Source organism: Silurus meridionalis, chromosome 25, assembly GCF_014805685.1.
Source record: "Silurus meridionalis isolate SWU-2019-XX chromosome 25, ASM1480568v1, whole genome shotgun sequence".
NCBI lineage: Eukaryota > Metazoa > Chordata > Actinopteri > Siluriformes > Siluridae > Silurus > Silurus meridionalis.
Genome location: NC_060908.1, coordinates 8,985,266 through 9,008,782, shown reverse-complemented (window position 1 = coordinate 9,008,782; position 23,517 = coordinate 8,985,266). Strand labels below are relative to the sequence as shown.

Here is a 23,517-nt window from a genome sequence, read left to right as displayed (position 1 = left end):
TTTATGAGTTGCTCAGTAGCTCCTGGTTCCATAATTTCAAATGACTGTATAAGACTGTAGGAAGGACATTACTCATAATCTTACATACCAGTGCTCATGTTAGTTCTCACTCTCCAGTGCTCTGTATTGTTTAAAGATTTATAATCACACTCTTTATATCACCTAAATAATGATGGGTTCTCCTTTTGAATCTGGTTCCTCTAAAGGTTTTTTCCTCATAACATCTAAGGGAGTTTTTCCTTGCCACAGTCACCATGGCTGCTCATCAGGGGTAAATACATATCATTTACCTTAACTGTTAAATTCCGTAAAGCTGCTTTGAGACGATGTCTGTTGTGAAAAGAAATAGACTTGAAATAAACTAGAAATAAACTTGACTTGACTATAAGATACACAGTGCTGACAGGACACAGCTAAAGTGCTACAGGATCAAGAAGCCTGCATGGATGGGTGTATGAGAAAAAGAGCCTACATACTCCTTTAACAGAAAAGAACATTTAAACATCACTGAATGTACCATAAATTCTAAAATGGGAATGTATTATGAACAGGCAGAACATGCCAGGCAGGCTGAATGCTGGGTGGTAGACAATTGTGAAAAGAGTAACCCTAATAAAGAGCCTTTATGAGCAGATAATTAGTTTGAGAATGTTATGAAGAACCCCATTCATAAAAGACTGAACACACCACTTACATTAGCCAGGCCACTTCATACTGCTGGAATATTTTATAAAAACAAAACAAACAAAAAAAACAATGAATAGGCTGAATATTATAAAATGGGCTGACTAATAAATGGTTCCTGTTCACTTCTTCATTGGTTGTATTGTCAGTTGTTTATTACTTAAAACTTAAGAGTTTGTTTGGCTGTTTATGTGTGCCTGTTTTTACTTCTGTACCTCTTTGCAATTTTCCTCTAATGTTTATCACAGAACAGTTTTCACTTTCTTGACACCTTCCGCTAGTTTTCTTTTTCTATTTTCATTATTTTACCACAGGAATCAAGGCATTAATATAAGAAGACACACATAAAATAAAAAATTATCAAGAACAATTTCAAACAAACCAAAACTTATTTTGAACAGTATTTTTGATGAAGACTTGTTTGTTTAAACCATAAACTAATATTGTATTCCATACTATTTTGTTGGTCAGTGGTGCAGTGGAAAATATTTCCTATGCAAGTGTGCACATGCTTTATACCAGTTCTGTGTGGTTTTAATAAAAATAAAAATCCCTGTATGTCCACAGCAATTTGGTGTTTATAAGCTAAATTATAAACAAGATACTGCACATGCACACACAAGAGCATCCATTTATACCTTTAACGACCCTTAATGCACTTGCACACACTATAGTGATTGGAAACATTTTACCAAAAGTGAAAAAAAACAGCTAGAGAATGACCTCTGAGATATAACCATAGTAAAAATCATTGAATGAAAATAGAACCACAAGTAATTTATTCATATTAATTATATATTCACAGATAAAACAGTTTCACAACAATTCAATTGCATGATTGTTAACACTACATACAGTCATGGAGTGATTCAACATATGCGCTGATGTTTACTACGTTAACTGATTTTTGACAAAGATGACTGACTGATAGACACACACATCTACAGACAGAGGAAAAGGGGAATAATGGGCAAAAAAAAAAAATCTATTAAAATTAATGTTTCTTCCAAACTCATACATGTGAGCAATCTGACTTCCAAAGTAAATTCTGGACAGAATCACATAATACCATTACTTTTGATCTTTCCACTGTCTCAGGATATCTTCAGCTGCTTTGAGGGTTGAATCATCCTTTTATATAAAGAAAAAAGTAATATAAGTACATGATAAATCATGATAAAATCTAATTTCTTATACTGTCTCCACATACATTTATCATGACAAACATACACTTTTTTTACTTTCTATGTACTACTGTGATATTAATCAAATTAGGAAAAATGCAATTACAATTTGAAACCAATTTCTTTATTTTGTATGTGTTATTTTAATTATTTATTGTACAATAATATGTATAAATCATGTAGTCAACTGACCATCACACCAATTGGGCTGATTTTCTCATTGCAACACAATGGACAGGTGTTTGTTGCACCTTTGCTGCTGTAGCACACTGTACTAGAAACTATAAAAGCTTTCCACTAGATTTTGAAGTGTAGCTGTGGGGATTCCTGCTCATTCAGCCACAAGAGCATTAGTAAGGTCAGGCTTTGAAATTGTATGAGGAGCCCTGGTGTGCAGTTGGCATTTCAATTCTGACTGGGGTTGAGGTCAGGGCTCTAAACAGGCCACTCTTATTCTTTCTGACCAAACATAAATAAACTATGTCTCTATTGTCATACAGGTTTGGACCCCATAGTCCCAGTGAAGGGAAAATGTATTTCTACAATATATTTTATCTTTCAACATTTTGAATAAGACTTTTGAAAATAAATGCATCATAAGTAACAAATTACCTTGACAAAGCAGAATCTAATGTAGTTCTGAAAGCCTGCTCTGCTTTCTTGACTGTAAAATGCAGACACTGGGATGGTTCCCAAATGCTGAAAAAAACACACAAAACACACCATGCTAATTGTACAATAAATAACAGTATTAACTTAAAAAAATTTGGGTTTTAAATATACCTTCTCTTTAATAAGCCATTTGACAAATCTGTAGTCATAGGTTTCATCCTTGGAGCTTGAGTCCTTCAAGTCAACCTCTACATGAGAGACACATAAGATTTAATACTGTGTGTTACTGTTTACAAATCCACATTTAAATCCTACGTATGCTTTTGCGTTTTTAATGACAACTAGATGTTTGTGTGGTGTTTGGAAACTGAAGTCAAATTAGCTTTGAGATTTTAAAGGTATGGAGATAAATGAGAGAAATACAGATTTCTTACACATTCTTACATTATCTATATCTTTATTTACATTTTTCCAACTTTTTTGGAATTGGGGTTGTAGTTTATCATGATGTTACTGTACTTAGTGTGTTATTAGCTGGCACAGTGCTGTTACCTTATGTTGTACTGAGCCCCTGTGCTGTCTTGTCGTCTTTGATGTTTAAACTGTATAGAAATGTGTACTCACTCAGGGAAGAAATGTCTGTGATCAAAAAGTATCCACCCTCAGGCATAAAGGGTTGTAGCCCTACGCTCTTCAGACACTCCGCTAGTCTGAGCCGTTTGGCCTGGAGCAGTGTGGGTAGCTGTTTGAAGTAGCTTTCCTCAGTGCCAAACATGTCATATTCCCTCTGAAATGCTACAGCAACAGCCTCCTACAAACACAACTATTATGTAAATTTGACAACAACAAAAAAGAATAATAAAATATGTTTTTATAGAATAAATCAATAAACAAAACAGATTGAAACAATTAAAAGATTAAAACTGAGTGACCTATTTAACAGGTGAGCATTCATTTATTTCAATTGACAGGTTCATTAAATGTATATAGATGTACCTAAAAACTCTGACACTTGCTGAATTATATTAGTTTTTCATATATATGGTCATATTCATATAAATGCATTGGCATAGAATTTCAGAAACTCTTTTTCTTGCCATATAATTCCCATATCTGTGCTTAGTCAAACTATTGGGTCAGATACCTTAGTGCCCTGAATGTTTGGGAATTCAACGGAAAATCCAATGGAAAATATAAATTTTCGCAAAGTCTGCTGCTTATATTGAAGTATATTTACAAGTATTTTATGTGTCAAAGCCTTTTTTAGACAGTTACATTACATTTATGCAAAGAGTCAATATTTCAGTGTTGACCCTCTGCAATTGGCCCTGGCATGCTATCAGTCAACTTCTGGGCCACATCCTGATTCATGGCAGCCCATTCTGCTTAATCAATGCTTGGATTTTGTCAGAATGTGTGGGTTTTTGTTTGTCCACCCACCTCTTGATGATTGCCCACAAGTTCTAAATAGGATTCTGGGGATTTTCTTGGCCCTGGAAGCAAAATGTTCTGTTCCACGAGCTACTTAGTTATCACTTTGCCTTATAGAAAGGCGCTCTATCATGCTGGAAAAAGCATTGCTCGTCATCAAACTGTTCTTGAACGGTTGTGAGAAGTTGCTCTCTGAGGATGCTTTTGTACCATTCATTATTCATGGCTGTGTTCTTAGGGCAAAATTGAGAGTGAGCCCACTCCCTTGGCTGAGATGAAACCTCTTGAATGAATGGTCTCAGGATGTTTTACTGTTGACATGACACAGGCCTGACGGTCACCTCTTCTTTTCCAGATTTTTTCTGGGTACCCCAAAAAATCAGACAGGGGATTCATCAGAGAAAGAGACTTTACCCCAGTCCTCAGCAGTCCAATCCCTGTAACCTTTGCAGAATATAAGTCTGTCCCTGATGTTTTCCTGTAGAGACGTGGCTTCTTTGCTCTCCATTCCTGAGCAAGTTCTGCACAAGTGGTGCCCCAAACCAGGAGCTGAATCAACTTTAGTAAACGGTCCTGGCGATTGCTGGACTTGTTTTGGAGCCCTGATGCCTTCTTCACAACAATTAATCCTCTCTCCTTGAAATTCTTGATGATCCGATAAATGGTTGATTTAAGTGCAGTCATACTAGCAGTAATATCCTTGCCTGTAAATCCCTTTTTGTGCAAAGCAATTATGACTGCACATGTTTTCTTGCAGTTAAACATGGATAATAGAGGAAGAACAATGATTTCAAGCACCACCCGCCATTTAAAGCTTCCAGTCTGATGTTCTAACTCAATCAGCATGACAGAGTGATCTACAGCCTTGTCCTCATCAATACTCTCACCTGTGTTAATGTGAGACTCACTGACATTGTGTCAGCTAGTCCTTTTGTGTCGGGGCAGAATTTTTTTGGGGATTAAGCTCATTTTCATGGCAAAGAGGGAATTTGCATCTGATAATTTTTCATATGCAAATTGCCATAATAAAAAATGAGACCGCAGACTTTGTGAAAATTAATATTAGTTTTTGCCATGGTTGTACATTGAATATGCTCTTAGGTATGTTTTTACCTGGTTAAGAGTGGGACAGTGGTATAAGGAGTTCTGATGGACGGTTTGCAGGTGTTTCAGTAGGTGTGCAGGTCCTATTCCCCAGCCCACCTGAATAAAACATAGGTTGCGGATTATTTAATTGAAATTCATTCAAACAAAATTACCAAAAAAAACCTAAACTGTGATATACAAATATATTCATATTCCTTTAATATTACCTTCCAGCCTGTAGCACTGAAGCTCTTGCCTGCACTGCCAACAGTGATGGTACGCTCCCACATACCCGGAAGACTGGCTACAGGCAAAACACAGAAAGATTCAGCTATATGAAGTCAATATTATTATTCTTTTGTAAACATAATTGTAGTCATAGCATATCCTAGTTTATCTTACATTTACTGTCTATTATCTTGGATACTGTTGTTATTCATTCACTGCATACATCTTGAATATTTTTAAGAATTTCTTTTTTTTTTTTTTTACTTATATATATATATATATATATATATATATATATATATATATATATATATATATATATATATATATATATATATATATATACCGTAATTTCCGGACTATAAAGCGCACCCATATATTTTACAAATATTTTATTTTTAACATAAATAAGCCTGTCTACACTAATGTACTTTACACAGGCTTTAACGAAAGACACGGGTGTAACGGGTGAAATATGTTGCGCTTCCTTTAGGAGCATAGCGGTATTTTGGGAATAGCATGCCACTGTATTTTTCCAGTATTACTGCGTGTGTTCAAGACGAGGATTATGACCTTATTATTTTCTGATGCTGATTTCTAAGGTACTTTGACTAACCCTTAACGCTGTTGCCAAGAAAAATTAAAAAGCACGAGTTTTGGAAACCTGTCTGTGCTTATATGATTTCTGTTGCAACTAGAGTTAGCGAGTTATCCCTTAACCATGACTTAGCGCGTTACAACGGCTTGTATCTAAACAGTAGCCTACCAAGTAAGTCATTGTTCACTGTCTTCCTCCTTCCTTTTACAACTATTTCTCTCGGGAGTTTATCTTTTGGCATCATCGTGTGTTCAAAAATCACCCGGTGGAAGTTTTTCTCCCAAAGCCGTGCAGCTCAGAACACAGATGAACTGCGTTTTTTCGTTTCCGTTCGGAAATTTAATTGGTCTAATGTTATGTCGTTTTTTTGGCTTGAAGTTTGTGAAACCAGGAAAAACCAAGGAAAAATCCATAAATTAGCCGCTTTGTTGTTTAAGCTGCGGGGTTCAAATCGTGGGAAAAAAGTAGCGGCTTATAGTCCGAAAAATACGGTATATATATATATATATATATATATATATATATATATATATATATATATATATATATATATAAGCAAACGCTTGTTACTACATCATGCATCAAACACCCCTTGATGTGGTTATAACATAACTTATATATTGTATACTACTATTCTTCTTCTTCTGGCTTCTTCCGACACTGTGGATCATCTGTTTCCATACTACACTGTCCTTTTCACCTGCCTCTTTTAACCCAACTACCTGCATGTCTTCCTTCACCACATCCATAAACTTCCTCCTTGGTCTTCCTCTTTTCCTCCTTCCTGTCGGCTCCATCCTCAACATTTTTCTACCGATTTACCCATGTCCCTTCTCTGCACATGTCCAAACCATCTTAGACAAGGTCTCCAAAACGTCCTACATGCACTGTCCCTCTAATAAACTCATTTCTAATACTGTCCATCCTCGTCACTCCCAATGAAAATCTCAACATCTTCAGCTCTACCTCCAGCTCCACCTCCTGTCTTTTACTCATTACCACTGTCTCTAAACCATACAACATGGCAGGTCTCACCACAGTCCAATAAACTTTCTCTTTCACTCTTGCAAATACCCTTCTATCACAAATCACTCATGCTATCACTCTTCTCCACCCACTCCACCCTGCATGCACTCTTTTTTTCACTTCTCTAACACACTCTCCATTACTTTGCACTGTTGACCACAGGTACCTGAAGTCCTCCACCTTCTCCACCTCTTCCCCCTGCAACCACACCATTCCACTGCCCTCCCTCATTCACACACATGTAGTCTGTCTTACTTCTACTGACTTTCAATCCCCTTCTCTCCAGCGCATACCTCCACCTCTCCAGGCTCTTTTTAACCTGCTCTCACCACAAATCACAATATCATCCGCAAACATCATAGTCCACAGAGACTCCTGTCTGACCTTGTTCATCAACCTGTTCATCACCACTGCAATCAGGAAAGGGCTCAGAGCCGATCCTTGATGCAGTCCAACCTCCACCTTAAACCAGTCTGTCGTTCCTACTGCACACCACTGCTGTCACACTGTCCTCTTAGATGTACTGCACCACCCTCACATACTTCTCTAACATACCTGACTTCCTCATACAATACCACAACTCCTCTCTCTCCACCCTGTCGTACGCTTTCTCTAAATCCACAAACACACAATGCAATTCCATCTGACATTCTCTATACTTCTCCATCAACATTCTCAAAGCAAATAATGCGTCTGTGTTGCTCTTCCTCGGCATGAAACCATACTGTTGCTCACAGATGGTCACCTCTTCTCTCAGCCTGGCTTCCACTACTCTTTCCCATAACTTCATGGTGTGACTGATCAACTTTATTCCCCTGTAGTTACTGCAGGTCTGCATATCTCCCTTATTCTTAAAAAACAGTACCAGCACACTCCTTCTCCATTCCTCAGGCATCATCTCACCTTCCAAAATTCCTAAACATCTCCATGCTTCTACCAGTATTTCGTCTGGTCCAACCGACTTCCCACTCTTCATCCTCTTAATCGTTGCTCTCACTTCCTCCTTACTAATCCTATTCATTTCCTGCTTCACCATCTCCACATCATCCAACCTCCTATCTTTTATTTTCCTCATTCATCAGCTGCTCAAAATACGCCCTCAATCTTCTCAACACACTCTCCTCACTAGTCATCACATTTCCATCTCCATCCTTTATTGCTCTAACTTGCAGCACATCATTACCAGCTCGGTCCCTCTGCCCGGCCAATCGGTATAAATCCTTCTCTACTTCCTTAGTGTCCAACTTCTCATAAAACTTCCAATATGCATTTTCCTTAGCTTTTGCCACATCCCTCTTCACCTGCTGCCGCATCTTCTTGTACTCTCTCCTTACTTTTTTCATCTCTCTTTCGATCTCAATCCTGTTTCGCCCCAACCTCTTTTTCCTTATGCTTTCCTGCACTTCCTAATTCCATCACCACGTTTCTATGTCTTCCTTTCTATTTCCAGATGTCACACCAAATTCCTTTCTAGCTGTCTCCCTTAACACTTCTGCAGTAGTTGCCCAATAATCCAGCACCTCTTCACCACCACAGAGCCCCTGTCTGACCTCTTTCCTGAATCTCACACTACACTCTTCCTCCTTCAGTTTCCACCATCTTATTCTTCTCTTAGTCCTCACACTCTTCCTCTTCTTTTTCACCTCCAAAACCATCCTACAGACCAGCATCCAATGCTGTCTAGCGACACTGTCCCCTGCCAACACCTTACAGTCTTCAATTTCCTTCGGGCTGCCTACATAGAATATAGTCCACCTGTGTGCACCTTCCTCCACTCTTATACGTCACCCTATGATCCTCCTTCTTCTTAAAATAAGTGTTTACCACTGCCATTTCCATCCTTCTAGCAAAATCTACCTCCTCATCACCTCTGTTCCCTTCACCAACATGGCCATTAAAGTCTGCCCCAATCACCAATCTTTCTTTCATTGGTACACCTTCTACCACTTCATCTAACTCACTCTAGAATTCTTTCTCCTCCATCTTACAAACCACTTGTGGAGCATAAGCACTGATGACATTTATCATCCCCTCTTCAACTTCCAGCTTCACGTTCATCTCCCTATCAGAAACTATCTTCACCTCCACTACACTCTTACTGTACTCTTCCCTCAGAAACACCCCTACACTATTTCTCTTTTCATCCACACCATGATAGAACAGTTTAAACCCACCTCCAATGTTCCTGGCCTTACTCCCTTTCCACTTGGTCTCCTAAACACACATGTCTACCTTTCTCCGCTCCATCATATCAGCTAACTTTCTTCCTTTACCAGTCATAGTACCAACATTAAAAGTTCCTACCCTAACCTCCAATTTTGCTACACCTCTCCCCTTCCTTCTCCTGCTGTCTCTGTAGACGTCTTCCTCCTCTCCTTCGCCTCCTTCGGCCAACAGTAGCCCAATTTTCACCAGTACCCTGTTGGCTAACAATATCTGTAGTAGTCATTGGTCTCCCAGGCCTCAACTGATCCGGTATTAAAGTCTGATTCGTGATCCGCATATTTGATTTGGCACATGTTTTACGCTGGATGCCTTTCCTGATGCAACCTTCCCCATTTACGAGTGCACTGGCTTTGCAACCATAATGTCTGGGTTATTGTATACTTCTCTGTGATGTTTAAATTGTGAGGATTCATATGAATTCTAATTGTTACCTATTTTAATGTGTTGTGCTCCATCATATGTAAGCCATTCATACACCTCATCACTTAAGCAAATAACATCATGCTTTATACACAGGTCAGCTATCATCTGCAACTCTTCCCTCTGAAAAACCTACAGAATAAATTATAGATTATTTATTTTCTCATTTCTATATAAAGTTCAATTGTTCTATTAGTTTCAGTTGTTAAATTAATGCATTATTGATACATCTGTTATTCAAACACATAATCAACATTCATAATACATATACTGAACAAAATTATAAACGCAACACTTTTGTTTTTGCCCCCATTTTTCGTGAGCCGAACTCAAAGAACTAAGACTTTTTCTATGTACACAAAAGGCCTACTTTTTAAAAAATTGTTCACAAATTTGTCTAAATCTATGTTAGTGAGCATGTTTCCTTTGCCGAGAGAATCCATCCACCTCACAGGTGTGGTATATCCAGATGCTGATTAAACAGGGGGTGTCAGTATCCAGTCAGTATCTGATGTGACCACCATTTGACTCACGCATTTTGCCTTGTACAGTGAAAACCGTGATTCATCTGTGAAGAGAACACCTCTCCAAAGTGCCAGACGCCATTGAATGTGAGCATTTGCCCACTCAAGTCGATTACAATGACAACTGCAATCAGGTCGAGACCCCGATGAGGACGATGAGCATGCAGATAAGTTTCCCTGAGACGGTTAATGGTAGAGAAATTCAAACATTCAAATGCACGCTTTCTCAAAACTTGCGACATCTGTGGCATTGTGCGGTGTGATAAAACTGCACATGTTAGAGTGGCCTTTTATTGTAGCCAGCCTAAAGCACACCTGTGCAATAATCAAACTGTATAATCAGCATCTTGATATACCACACGTGAGGTTGATGGATTATCTCAGCAAAGGAGAAGTGCTCACTAACACAGATTTAGACAAATTTGTGAACAATATTTAAGATTAATAGGCCTTTTGTGTACATAGAAAATTCTTAGCTCATCGAGTTCAGCTCATGAAAAATGGGGGCAAAAACAAAAGTGTTGCGTTTATAATTTTGCTCAGTATAATTAAACAGTTATGTCATTCTGAATAACAACTTTAAGTTCTAAACTCTGGAAGCAATGGTTAAAACTCACCTTGCCTAGTGGATTATTGGGATTGTTAATAACGATGGCCTTTGTACGAGAGTTAAATTTACTGGCTAGCTCTTCAGGACATAACACCCAATCAGCACTAGTCAAAGATTGGCCGGTGACCTTGTGCTGTAAGATATGCATAAGCATGTTTTGTTGTTGGTGTACTCATTTGTGATTAACAAATAAATGCACATTAAACGATGTTTAAAAATGTGAACACGTACAGGCTTCAGAGGGATGTACACAGGTTTTCCTCCTGCCATTAAAGTCATGGATTCATAACAATCAAAGAAAGGCTCCAAAATGATCACCTGGACCATAGAACAAGCAGGAGAGAAGAAAAAATAAGAACATAAAGACATCACAGATAGCAATGCTCAAATCTGGTAAATTAATTTATACAAATTATTTGCATTTAAAAGGAATATAGGTCACAAATATTCAGTTCAGACCAGAGTAAACAGCACACACAAACTTACTTCATCACCTTCATCAACCAGAGCCTGAAAGGCACAGAAAAGTGTCCCATAGGCTCCAACAGAAACCAATATCTCCTGCATGGGATCTATTTCACGGCCCAAAATCCTTCCAAAAAATTTGGCAAGGATCCTGACAAGAGGTGGATGGCCCTGAGAATCAGATTTTATTTTTACTCAACGTAACAGAATTTCTCATGAATTCTACCACTGTTATAAAACTTTTTTTTAGTTATGTATTGATTTTTCAAAATCACAAATTACTTTGCAAACCCTAAAATCCAGATGATCAAAAATTGTAAATGAATTGAAAATGTAAAAATGACTTACAAAGGCACGTGTGTACTGGTGCATGGAGGATCCTCCTTTAATAGCATTGCACATAGACTCCAAGAGGAAGCTGGGAGGAGAAAAGTCTGGAAATCCCTGCCCCAAGTTTACAACCTTATACTCAGCAGCTAGCCGTGTAAATTCAATCCTAGCAGATAAACACAAATAATTAAATACCTTAAAACATGCATGTGGAACTATGCCATCTAAGAATTCAATTAACTAAAATGTATTTAGGTTATGAAAAATACCTGTAGTTAATTCATCACACTGACTACTGTGTACTGTTTTCAATATTCAGGCTATACCTATGAAAAATATCTACATACCTAAAAATGTCTATAGTCAATAGTAGGGCAATAATTAAGAACAATATGTGTAGTAAATCAACAATCACTAATGAACCTGCCTGAAAAGACAAAATTGTAGTTTGCCATCATGTAGATTGAAAAGAATTGTTATTTAAGCAATTATTTATTCTAACCCATAAAGTACTTTTATATAATTCCCTATAAGAAAGCACAGCTTCTTATTATCTTGTAGGGGGAAATTCATTTCTATTCTAGTAACCTGACAATGTTAATTCTGGGATGCTTCCCAAATATAGAACCATAATACCTACAGTTCTGCTAAATAAATCTGTATCCAAGTAAATACATAATATTGTGCTGTCAGAACTGTAACATAGCAGTGCAAAAACAGTCTTGTAAAAAGAATGTCAATTGAGAGGTAAAGGAAATCATAATCCAGGTCTATTATACATAAACAGAAGCCACAATCAGGGTCAAGTGCATCACAAAGTAAATGTGAACTTTGGCCATTGTGAGCTATCTTAAGGAAACCAACTAAAAAATTCCAGTAAAAATTTACCACACATTCTTTTCCACTTTTTCAATCCTTCGTGCATGCAATTGCCGAGACATGTTTGTCTGAAGGGGGAAAAAAAGAGGTGAGTTTATAGTCTTAAAAAATCGATTAGTGCTTTTTTGTTATGAACTACATTACTTATCCAAATTATAAACTGCAAGAACATTGTTAATTAAAAAAATACAGTATAATGTCCTTAATGCTTAATTATTAGCATGGATGGCAGTTTACCACATTCTATGCTGGAAAAACCTTGAACTTGTTTATCAGGCTGATTGCAAATTCTGTTCACCAAAATTATTGTTTCTGATTCGTTCACTGTTTCATTCAGTGACTGCAAGTTACATTATTGCAATCTAGTTTCTGGAGAGTTGTCATGAACGAGGATACACATTTACATAAAAACAAAGTTGCATATGTGCAGTTTTTCAGTAGTTTTTCATGCTTCAATTATAATAAAAAATTAAAATTATTTGACATTTTATTCATTCCTGCACATATTCATCGAGCAGATTTTGCTATAAACCAAATAATAACACACAAGTCTTGTCTAAATCTAGATTTACTCACTTCTCAAATGCACTGTTCCTCTCTCGTTCTCTACTTGTTGAAAGTGTGGCGACCTGAATAAAGTACAAGCATAAATCAGCCAAGCCGAAATCAGTGAGTCAGCAGATCCACCCAATTCATTTCGCGAACTACAATTACCAGATTGTGATGTTTTTTAAATGCACAAATACCATATTCACCTCAATACTAATACTAATTTCACCACAAAGACAACACCAAAGATATAATATTTTGCTACATGTTGTCCACTGCTAATTTGGAAAGAAAACAAAAAAGCAGTAATCAACTTTCAATCAACATTTAGTGTAAGTTCATCATCAGTCATTGTATATTCTAATGGAAATAATGCTTCGGGAACAGATACATAGTCTTCACAGAATAGCTAAGCTAGAGCATATAGCTACAGCTGTGGCTCAGGACCACAGGTTGCATTTAATCACCTATCACTGCCCACCTCAACAACGATAAACTGTAATAAATGGACATTCTGTGCCACCCGGATGAAAATAGGTCTGGTTCTTCTCAGGGTTTCTTCCTCATGCCATCTCAGGGAGGTTTTTTTTTTTCCACAATCAACATTGGCTCATTCATTAGGACAAACTTTCAATTCTAAGGCACAATCTAATGCAGGGGTCAACAACGTGGTGCCCGTGGCCTTTTCTAAAAATAGCTGTTTCCTACTTTGTTAAATCATTGTTGATAATTATTATGAGAAATCATTAACATGATCAGTGTCTTCACATAGATGAATATCATTAATTATTAATAATAACATATATTAAAAGGTAAATTAAGCAAATTGGTTATTTCAGATCAAACTGAAAACTGTGTGTTAAACTGGTAGCCCTTCACATTAATCGGTACCCAAGAAGTAGCTCTCAGTTTCAAAAAGGTTGGTGACCCCTGATCTAATGCATTCTTTTATTACCACTTTATCTGTCCATTGTTAAAAGCGCTATATGAATAAAAATGAATTGAATGCATTGCACATACATCAGCTTTAGCCACCTTCCACCATGACACTGAACTAGTGTCAGCAAAAAAACTAAAACAAACAAAAGAAATCGCCTGATATCAGGTTCCAGAACGAAAGCTATTTTTTATGGTTAAATCCATGCTTCCTATAAGAACTTTAAAAATAATGACAATACAGTTTCATACAGAGTCACGAGAGCTAAAATCCAACTGCAATCATGAAAGCAAACAAACTAATTTGATCATTTGATCATTAATCATTTTGCATGTTTGATAACTCATGACAGGTAATTGTCTGTGTTTTTTCATTAAAATATAATGTGAAAGTGAATTTGCTGTGAGAAATGACCAGACATTCTAGCAAAAGACAGAAACCAGCTTGCAAGACTAAGCAGTACTGAAATAATGTTTAACATGGGAGCAAAGAAGAAACAATAATACTGATTATATAGTGATTATACTGTATTGTGATCAGTATATGAAATTGATCATCACAGTGGTTTGGCATTTGGAAAACACCATAGTGAAAAGGGGCATTTCACCATACTGACTGTAAATCAGGATTTCTCAAAGTGAATTATATGATCTATAGGCAGGGTTTTAATGCTTTCTTAAAATAAGTTGTCGTTGGAAAATTAAAACCAATATAACATTAATAACCAGACATGTTATAATAAATACTTAATAAATAATAATTATGTAGTCTGTGGAATAGATTTTACAGTTACATTTATTTTACTCTGGAAGTAGAGATATTTTCTCCTCAATAACCAACCTTGTTCTGCCAGTTCTTGGAAATTACTGCTGATTTCCAGTCTGCAGCACCAAATAACACCAGGCTTCTAAACATTCCAGGCTTCGATTAACACCTTCAAGGAAAGAAGATCAGTATATTATTATTGTGCTCAGGATATTTAAATATAACTGCTCTGTAAAAAGAAATGAAGATTTATTATCTCCAGAATGATTGTTAACGAAGCTGTTTGTCTGCATTACATAGTTTCACTTCTTCAGTCAGGCGCAGAAACGTCACAGCAAACTGCTCAGTCCCAAACACCTCCTGTCTCCATAGATCAAGGGCACTACACGGGGTGGTGTTTTAACTGCGTGTAGTGCACTGTGGTTTTAATATAGACCCAGAATGTGTTAAATAAAGAAATACATACATACATACATACATACATACACAGTCGAACCCTGACCCCTAAACCCACTACCGGTGTAGGCGGAGTTTGTAATCTCTTCGCGTGCACGCGGACAGTACCGTCATGTTTCCTGTAGATGGCACTAAAAACGCGGAAAGTTCGGTAGAACGCTTCCCTGATCCTCACACCAAACGCTTTTTAAAAACCACCTGCCTTAATTCTACCCCTTAAAAAAGTCACCAAAATGGGTCTGATACACATTGCACAAGTAATAATGTTGTTAAAATACTACATTTAATCTATTAGCATAAACAGCTATAGTATTTAGCAGGGTATTATTTATTCAGACTGATTTTAACCCACCTGCCTGAATTCTATCCCTCTGTTTCTTTTTCCTTAATACCTAAAGAGTCACTAAAATGAGTCTGATACAACTACACAAGTAATAATGTATGTGAAAATAGTCAATTTAATCTATTAACATTTACAGCTTTATTATTTAGGGCTGTATTATTTGGGCAGGCTGATTTTGACCCACCTGCCTGGATTCTAGTCCCCTTTTTCTTCTGTCTGCATAGCCAGAGATTCAATGCAATGGGTCTGATACACAAGTAATACTGTTTAGTGCACCATTTTATTTTTATTTTAAGTTTTGTTTGATTTACAAAATGTTAATCCCTGAGCTTTTTATCCATACCAAAAATACAAATACACCGAATTGTACAAAAAGTGTTAGTCCTTTGTGTCTGCTTAGTTTTGACAGGCATGGCCGGGAAATTGCACTTTGATGTCCCCTGGGTAGATGATTGGTGGTACCACCTACTGCAACAGTCAAATGCAATCTGAAATACCCAGTCAGTATCACCACTTTCCTCCACACAGACATGGCACAGCTGGCTCAGGTCATCTAAAATACCCAGTTCAAGTGAGAAGATGACATGAATGGCACAGTCAGTAAATACACCGAGCATTGCAAAAGAAAATATATCCTATTTAAACCCAATGCACAGGGAAAGTTCTGCTAAACAAGTCCAAGCAGACTATAAAGATAACAAATAATCATTTAATTAAATTTGAGGCTTCTCTGAAATAGTTTGCAAACTTAGAACCAGTCAAAAGTTCTACTTAGGTTAAACTATTAACATAAAAAAAAAGGATTTTATGTTAATCATGCCTGCATATATATGATAAAGAAATAAACAAACAAAAAAATATTGAAATATTAACAACTAAAATAGTTTTCTGTTTTATTATATGTAAATATTAACTTATTTTTGTACTGCAAAGCGAAATATTCATCAGCCATTACTAGAGTCTTCAGTTTCACATGATTCTTCAACAATCATTCGAATATGCTGATTTATGTAAACAGTTTGTCAGGGAACATACTCATGAGAACGCTGGGTAAAGTGGATACAATTTATTGACAAACGTGTGAATAGTAGATAAGAAATATAACCAACAACAACCAGAGTGGTTTTTAAATTAAAAAGTCCAAACAGGTTAGTAGCACCACACACACACACACACCTAAAAAAAGTATCACAAGTTTAAAAAAATATTAAACAGCACATCTGTTTCTAACTTTGAAAATAAAACAAAATATTGGAATGAATTCTGAGGAATTGTGTGACACTAAAGATTGGAGTAACAACTGAAGATAATTGAGCTTTGCATCATATAAATTTCATTTTATTTTATAATATATTAAAAACAGAAAAACTTTATTTCAAATTCTAATAATATTTAACAATATTTCCTTTTTCTGTATTTTTGATCAAATAAATGCTGGTTAGATGAGCATAAGAGTCTTCTTTTATAAACATTAAAAATAGTCATGTTATGACTGATACTGTACATTACACATACAGATGTTTTGGAGAAGAGTGACAGCTATTGATTTTCTCAATTCTTCTACTTCTTCTGGTGTGTTGAAGAAAACATTTGGCTCGTCTCAAAGTACAAATTCAGCAAACTAAAAAAGGAAAATAATAAAATAAGCAAATTTGTTCTAAAGTAAAATAAAACACCATAATTAGCAACTTAATTGTGTTTCCTGAGATCATACTTTAGGGCACTGACATTTCAGGGCAATTACATAAATTAGCTATTTTAAATGACTTGCTTTCAAAGCTAAGACACCACAGGATGTGCCATCTTGTTGTTTTGGGTGAGGCAGTGAATCGCAGGACCACCTTGGGAAATTGTATCCCATTTGTCGCATAAAAGCCCTTAACTATTTAAAATAATCAACACTGTTATAGTGGAACAGCACATTTTAATGTAGAGAGGAATTTTGCACATTTTTGTGATAAACAACTTCAAATTCCTTGTTACATCATGGCATTGTTTTAGTTCTGCAGAGCTTTCTCTCAGAGGATCTAGGAACAAAGCCCTCCTTTAAGATAACAGCAGAACCTTTGTAGATTAACTTGTACAGCAAGGCCAGTAAAAAACGAAATAACATTGTTAAAAAAAAAAACGCTGTTGTATGAGTGTTACATTTGTATATAGTGCTGCATTTTAGCTATTGTATAGATTATTGTTTTGCTTATTACATTGGTAAACCTTTTAGACTATTAGAAACTCTTTTCTACCCATTAATATTCAATTATTATTCAACAAATTATTAATTCTACCCAATTACAAAATCATATTTAATGATTTGCAAACTAAGACAACACAAAAAAAACTTATAAAAAAGTGACAATTAAAGAGATTTGTCTGTTGACCGATTACATTTACAATGTTTCTACTTACTGTAAACTGTGTGTATGAAGCAGCCTTATTTAATCACATTGATAGAATGAAATGTAATATTTTACACATACATTATTACTTGTGTAGGTGTATCAGACCCCTTTTAGTGACTCAATTCAGGTAGGTGGGTTAAAAGTAGCCTGCCTAAATAATACCCCCCTAAATACTAAAGCTGTTCATGCTGATAGATTAAATGTAGTATTTTACACATACATTATTACTTGTGCATGCAACCCATAACGGTAAAAAACAATATTTTTTTTTGGGCCAAAATATATAAAAAATAAATGTTACATATATGTTGTATGCTGTGATGCTCAATAAAATATATTTCATAAAGAAAAAAAAAAATATATATATATATATATATATATATATATATATATATATATATATTTTTTTTTTTCTTTTATGAAATATATTTTATATATATATATATATATATATATATATATATATATATATATATATATATATATATATATATATATATGCCTGTGCCTGTGATAGATATTATCTGTCATCTACAGGAAACTGTATAAGTTTTCGTCAAATTGAACGTTCGGTGTGAGGATCAGGATCTATAGGAAACGACTGTACTGTCCGAGTGCACGGGAAGGGGGTAAACTTCAGCCACGGCGGTGGAATTAGGCACAACACCTAAATTCGACTCCAAGGGCTGTTAAATGTACAATGCAATATTCGATAACACAATTAAGATCTGACGCTCTATACCCCAGAATCGACTCTTCACCAGCTGTTATTATGGGCTTTCTGCTGTTTTAGATATCAGGCCAAATACAAAATTGCATAATACAAAAGCCAATGTAGAACCGATTCATTGTCTTTCTAATATATCCAGCTTCTCTCTCAATGTCTTAAAGCTGATTAGTTTGGATTTGTGTGAAATCTTAAGTAAAACACACAATATTTAAAGAAGCAAAGCAAGGACTACAACTGTAGGTTCATGCAGAAACACCCACACTTGATTTGATCTCCATTTGACAATTTTTTTAGCCCATTAGATAATAGAGTTGTGGGTGAAGAGCAAGGTAGATTATTTACTCTAATCCCTTTTCAATTCAAAACAGCTTTGGAAGAGAAAATAACTAAAGAGAAAACACATTCCGCACGTCAACCAACGCAGATCTTACACAAAGTTAACCATAGAAATACAGCATGAACCCAGAAGAGCATTATAGACTTGAATGACTTTTATTGTTCTTTTGCTAAGACGTGATTTAACACATTGCCTGGCCCATCGGTCACCCATGTACAAGATACTCAAAATACTCTTATTACAGGGCATCATTTAGCAGTTACGATTTTATGAGGGCAGAGCAATCAAAATAAAAAAAAATACATAATAAGCCATAAGCCAATACAAGCAGACATAATCCAAACTTAAGTTTTATGCCTGGTAAAGTAAATTTCATTTAATAGTAAAATTAATTCCAAAATTACACCATATTTCAATCACTACATCAAAAAAAAAAAGAAATGCGGAAAGTAAACACAATGTATTTATTGAAATACAAAGATACAGAGAAGGCTGACACGCCAACCCTTTCTGCTAAAGAGAAAATTCAATAAGCACATCAATACAGACAGTAAGAAAAGCACATAGTCAATCCTATCATGGTCTCCCAAACTTTACATGTTTCTGTAATTACCCTAATTGATCAACTTATTCAGTGTGGTATTGACACCACTATTACAAATAAAAGAGGTTCACTGAAGTAATCTAATATTTACATGAATTCATGGCATTACTTGTCGAGTTTTTCTGTTTGTTACATTTCACTTAATTCTCTCAGTTCATTTCATTTCCACACTCTAGACAGCAGCATTTTTTAGATCCTCAGGCAGCACCCTGCCCTTTTTCCTGATTCTCTGTTTGCGCTTCTCCATCTTGTTCTGCTTGGATTTCTGTATGTTTCTTCGTCTTTTATCTTGCCTTTGCTGCATCTTCTCCAACACATGCTGACTTCTTTCTGCCCATTTCTTCTTCCTCCGTGTCTTCATTTTCTCCTTCCTCTTCAGAGAAGCACGCAGTAGGTCTTCATTGTCTTTGATCTTCAAGCCTTCAGCCTTGTAAAGGACGTTGGTCCACCTCATTTTTTCTTCCTCTTTCTTGGCTTTCTTTTCATCCTTATCTCTCAGCTCCTCAAGACGGGCTTTCCTAGCCTCTACTCGGGACAAAAGCTGTTTGTAGTTCCTGCCTGTGAGTGGAGTAAGAGTTCCTTTGTTCTTCCTTTTCTTCTTCTCCTTTAACTTGGTAGCTTTGTCCACATATTCCTCCCCTACTTCTACCTTATTGAAGACAATGATGCTCGTATCTTTTTTGGCAGGTTGGTTTTGTTTTGTTGCAGGATCAACCTGAGGCACGGGAATCGGTTCTGTTTCGCTTTCTACTTTGACCTCTATGGAAGCACTGTCCGCCAGCTTCTTCAAGAGGAATTCTTTCCTTTTCCTCTTCTTGCGCTCCCTCTCCTGTTTTCGTTTTGCTCGCCGTTTCTGAACTTCCTCTGAGGAGGGATCTTTTGCTGTGCCCTATGCAACAATAAAACATTTCAAGACTTGAAACACACGGTAATTATATACGTTTCATAATTTTGCAATGGTTTACCTTCAAAATCTATTTGAAATGAAGCGTTCACTGTGTGATTCAAGTGTATAAATAAGGATTAGGAAGGAACTTTGACAACAGACTTTGCCTTGACATTCTACTGCTTTCAAAATGGATGGTATAATAATAATGCACATTTTTAAGAACAAACAATGAAAAGAAAACCTCCATTTATTATGAAATATTTGTGATGTGCTTAGCGATTGTGAAACTAATTTGTTGATTGGCGTTCTATCTTCAGTGCACGCCTCAACAAGCAGCCAGTATAAGCTTTACAATGTCAAAATTAAAGATAGTTAAACTCAATATGTGGCTTTTGCATTTTTTATAGTATTTTTTTATATATAAATACCCCATATTAGGGTTCTATATATTATATCTATTATATATAGATATAATAAGCAAAACATTAAATTGTAAAAAAAAAAATATGTTTAATACTTTTAACCGATTAATCTAATAATAATCGTTTGATTAATTGATTATCAAAATAATCGTTAGTTGCAGCCCAACACTAAACACACACTTTATCGTGCACCATCGTGAACGATCACATTGTTGTAATAATTAATATTCAAGTTATTCATGGCAAAATGTTCCTTTAGTTTCCTTTCCTTAAATGTAGTGCAGTAATTCATTGCTCTCCAATCTGACAACAAACCATCCTGGTTTACATACCTGTCCCCGAGATGCCTCGATCTTCTCATGAAGTCTCTTCCTTAAAATATCCACTGCATTAAACTCCTCTGATACTGTACCTTGGAATTGAATCATGTTAATGATTAAACAAAAGGTCCATAAGTTACATGATTTACCAGAAATATTTACTGATTATATTCAGATTTGTGCTTGTGGTTTACCTTCAGTCTTCTGCTTCATCTCTTGCTTCCCATGCTGAAGTTTGACCTGGTCAGCATTCTGTACAGCTGTAGTGCTTTGCTTTTGTGCTGGTTTATAAATATTCTTTGGATATGGCTTCCTGTAATTTGCGTTCTTATTACGTCCTTTTCTATGCTCCTGGGTGTTCCTTTGCTTCTTCTTCTGTGGACCACCTTTACTCTCATCCCTGCCACGAAAAGGAACTGCAATAAAAAATATTTTTTATTTAGGGAGTGTACATATCCAGCAACCAGTATTGTCTACACTCTTCAAATAGGATAAAGCATTCTCCTGTGCAGACCTTTTTGTTTTAAATCTTTTTATAGTATTTCAACTGTACATATAAATGTAACAACTTTCATTATTTAAATTAATATACAGTATCAAATCTGTTCTTAGTCTTCTATCAACACCTTTCCAACTCCACCACATTTTAAGAACAATTTGAAATGTCCCAAAACTCCATCAACAATCGTATAATTTCTCTCATATATACAGTACAGTGTTGTGAAAAAGTGTTGGGGCATGTAGTTTAGGATTTTTTTTTTTTCTTCAATAATAAAAACCTTCATTTAAAAACTGCATGTTGTGTTCGCTTGTGTTATCTTTTACTAATATTTAAATTAGTTTGACGATCTGAAACATTAAAGTGTGACAAACATGTAAAAATAAAATCAGAAATCAGAACCACTGTAAGTTATCTTTTCTATTGACATAACCCATGTGAAGACTTGACTAAACACTCAAATAAAATGTATTACACCAATCAAAGTAAATACCCTTCAATGTCATGTAATAAATGCTTCTGTGGTGTGCATTTCTGCACTGCTGCACACTGCATCAATCAGCGTAATTAGGCATGTTACCTAAAATGTTTCCTCTAAAAGAAAATACTTTTTGATGACAGCAAAAATGTACTGATTACTGAATAATGTAATAGTGTGTGCAATAGTGAATAATACACAAACCTTGTGAAACGCATTAAAACTCCCCGGTAATCTCACAATTTCTACTGAAGGGTGAACAATGCCTAATGCTTTAAAATACTGTAACAATACTTGATGCCTTCCAAAAACTAGACCAATAACTCCTGATTTTTCATTTCAGGCAATACAAAGTCAGTTCCAAAGAAGTTTGAGAAAATTTTTGTTACAGTAATTCAAGAATTTTTAGTTTGAGTTTTATTTTTAATTAATCAACAAATGCTAAAAAGTTCAGCTCATGCTACTTTCCAAAAACTTAGCAGCCTGTTGATGTTTTGTTGATGTTTATGCATTTAATTTTTTTTACCCCTACAGAGAATGTAAACACTTGTGTGCAACAGTTTTTCATTAGAATTCTTATTTATATAAACTTTAAATAAGAAGGATGGCATGGGTTGCATTGCCACTCTACAGCTTCAGTTCCATCCTGAGCTCGAGTTACTGTCTGTGTAGAGCTCAGGGCTCTCATTTTCTTGCCAGTTCCTATTAAAATGCCATGATGTGGACTAAAACAATGGACTAGTGTCCAATCATGGGTGCATTCCCACCTAGCAATCTGCAATCCTAGGATAGTTTCTAGATCTACTAAATCTATCACCAGAATAAAGAGTTTGCTGAATATGAATGAAAAAATAGTGTTGAATACATTTCTACTTCTTAAAAAGTATTTCTTTCCCATAAGTTTATTAAATGTGCTATAAGGTCTAATCTTTCCAATATGCATATTACATGTGTAGTTGAAATATTTAAGCATTAAGTGACTCCATACCATAACTTCTCTTCTTCGGCTTCTGATCTTCAGAATAGTAGCTTTTGCGGGTCAACTTCTCCAAGTAGTCATATTTGGCAGCGAGACTGGACATGTTTGTAGATGAAACTGTGAATAAAGAAAAAATAACATAACGACGTGTGACCTTATTTAAGAGATGCAACCAATCGTGCATCTGATTTTTCACACTAACATTTACTGAATACGCAGAAAGTATAAGTAAGTAAGTAGAAGTACAGTAGAAGTAAGTAGAAGTAAGTAGAAGTATGGTTATACTGTTATTTACCTGCTTGGTAGTTTAGAAGGGTCCTCCAATAAGTGTAAATGTGCTTCTATATGGTATGTATTAGATATTTTTTTTAAATGCGGTTACATTTCATATCTTTTTATTTAACATTTAAACCATGATCGCCCCAATAAACATAACAGGTTTCAAATATAAAATTAAACAGCGTGTCTTCGAAGTAACTCAACTCAGACACGTGTTTCTATTGCGCA

At 35.7% G+C, this 23,517-nt stretch overlaps 2 protein-coding genes across 4 annotated transcripts; both read right to left on the bottom strand.

Annotated features, from left to right (window-relative positions):
* Positions 1–1,440: 1,440 nt before the first annotated feature.
* kyat1 (kynurenine aminotransferase 1) lies at positions 1,441–15,098 on the bottom strand. 3 transcript variants are annotated; one of them, XM_046839715.1, is made up of 15 exons: positions 14,851–15,098; positions 14,630–14,723; positions 12,880–12,932; positions 12,313–12,371; positions 11,443–11,590; positions 11,116–11,265; positions 10,861–10,947; positions 10,637–10,762; positions 9,507–9,627; positions 5,225–5,301; positions 5,025–5,114; positions 3,105–3,291; positions 2,652–2,728; positions 2,481–2,567; positions 1,441–1,815 (listed from the first exon to the last, which is right to left on the bottom strand). In XM_046839715.1, exons 4-15 carry the CDS (start codon positions 12,363–12,365, stop codon positions 1,756–1,758), a joined length of 1,263 nt encoding a protein of 420 aa, XP_046695671.1. In that variant the 5' UTR covers positions 12,366–12,371; positions 12,880–12,932; positions 14,630–14,723; positions 14,851–15,098; the 3' UTR covers positions 1,441–1,755. The 3 variants fall into 3 exon arrangements, with proteins under 3 accessions (XP_046695671.1, XP_046695669.1, XP_046695668.1); XM_046839713.1 differs by lacking the exon at positions 12,880–12,932 and having other exon boundaries at positions 14,829–15,098; XM_046839712.1 differs by lacking the exon at positions 12,880–12,932.
* A 4,171-nt stretch (positions 15,099–19,269) lies between these two features.
* Positions 19,270–23,505, bottom strand: surf6 (surfeit 6). Its single transcript, XM_046838562.1, has 5 exons — positions 23,306–23,505; positions 23,020–23,127; positions 21,249–21,470; positions 21,067–21,146; positions 19,270–20,312 (listed from the first exon to the last, which is right to left on the bottom strand). Exons 2-5 carry the CDS (start codon positions 23,111–23,113, stop codon positions 19,596–19,598), a joined length of 1,113 nt encoding a protein of 370 aa, XP_046694518.1. The 5' UTR covers positions 23,114–23,127; positions 23,306–23,505; the 3' UTR covers positions 19,270–19,595.
* Between the last annotated feature and the right edge of the window lie 12 nt (positions 23,506–23,517).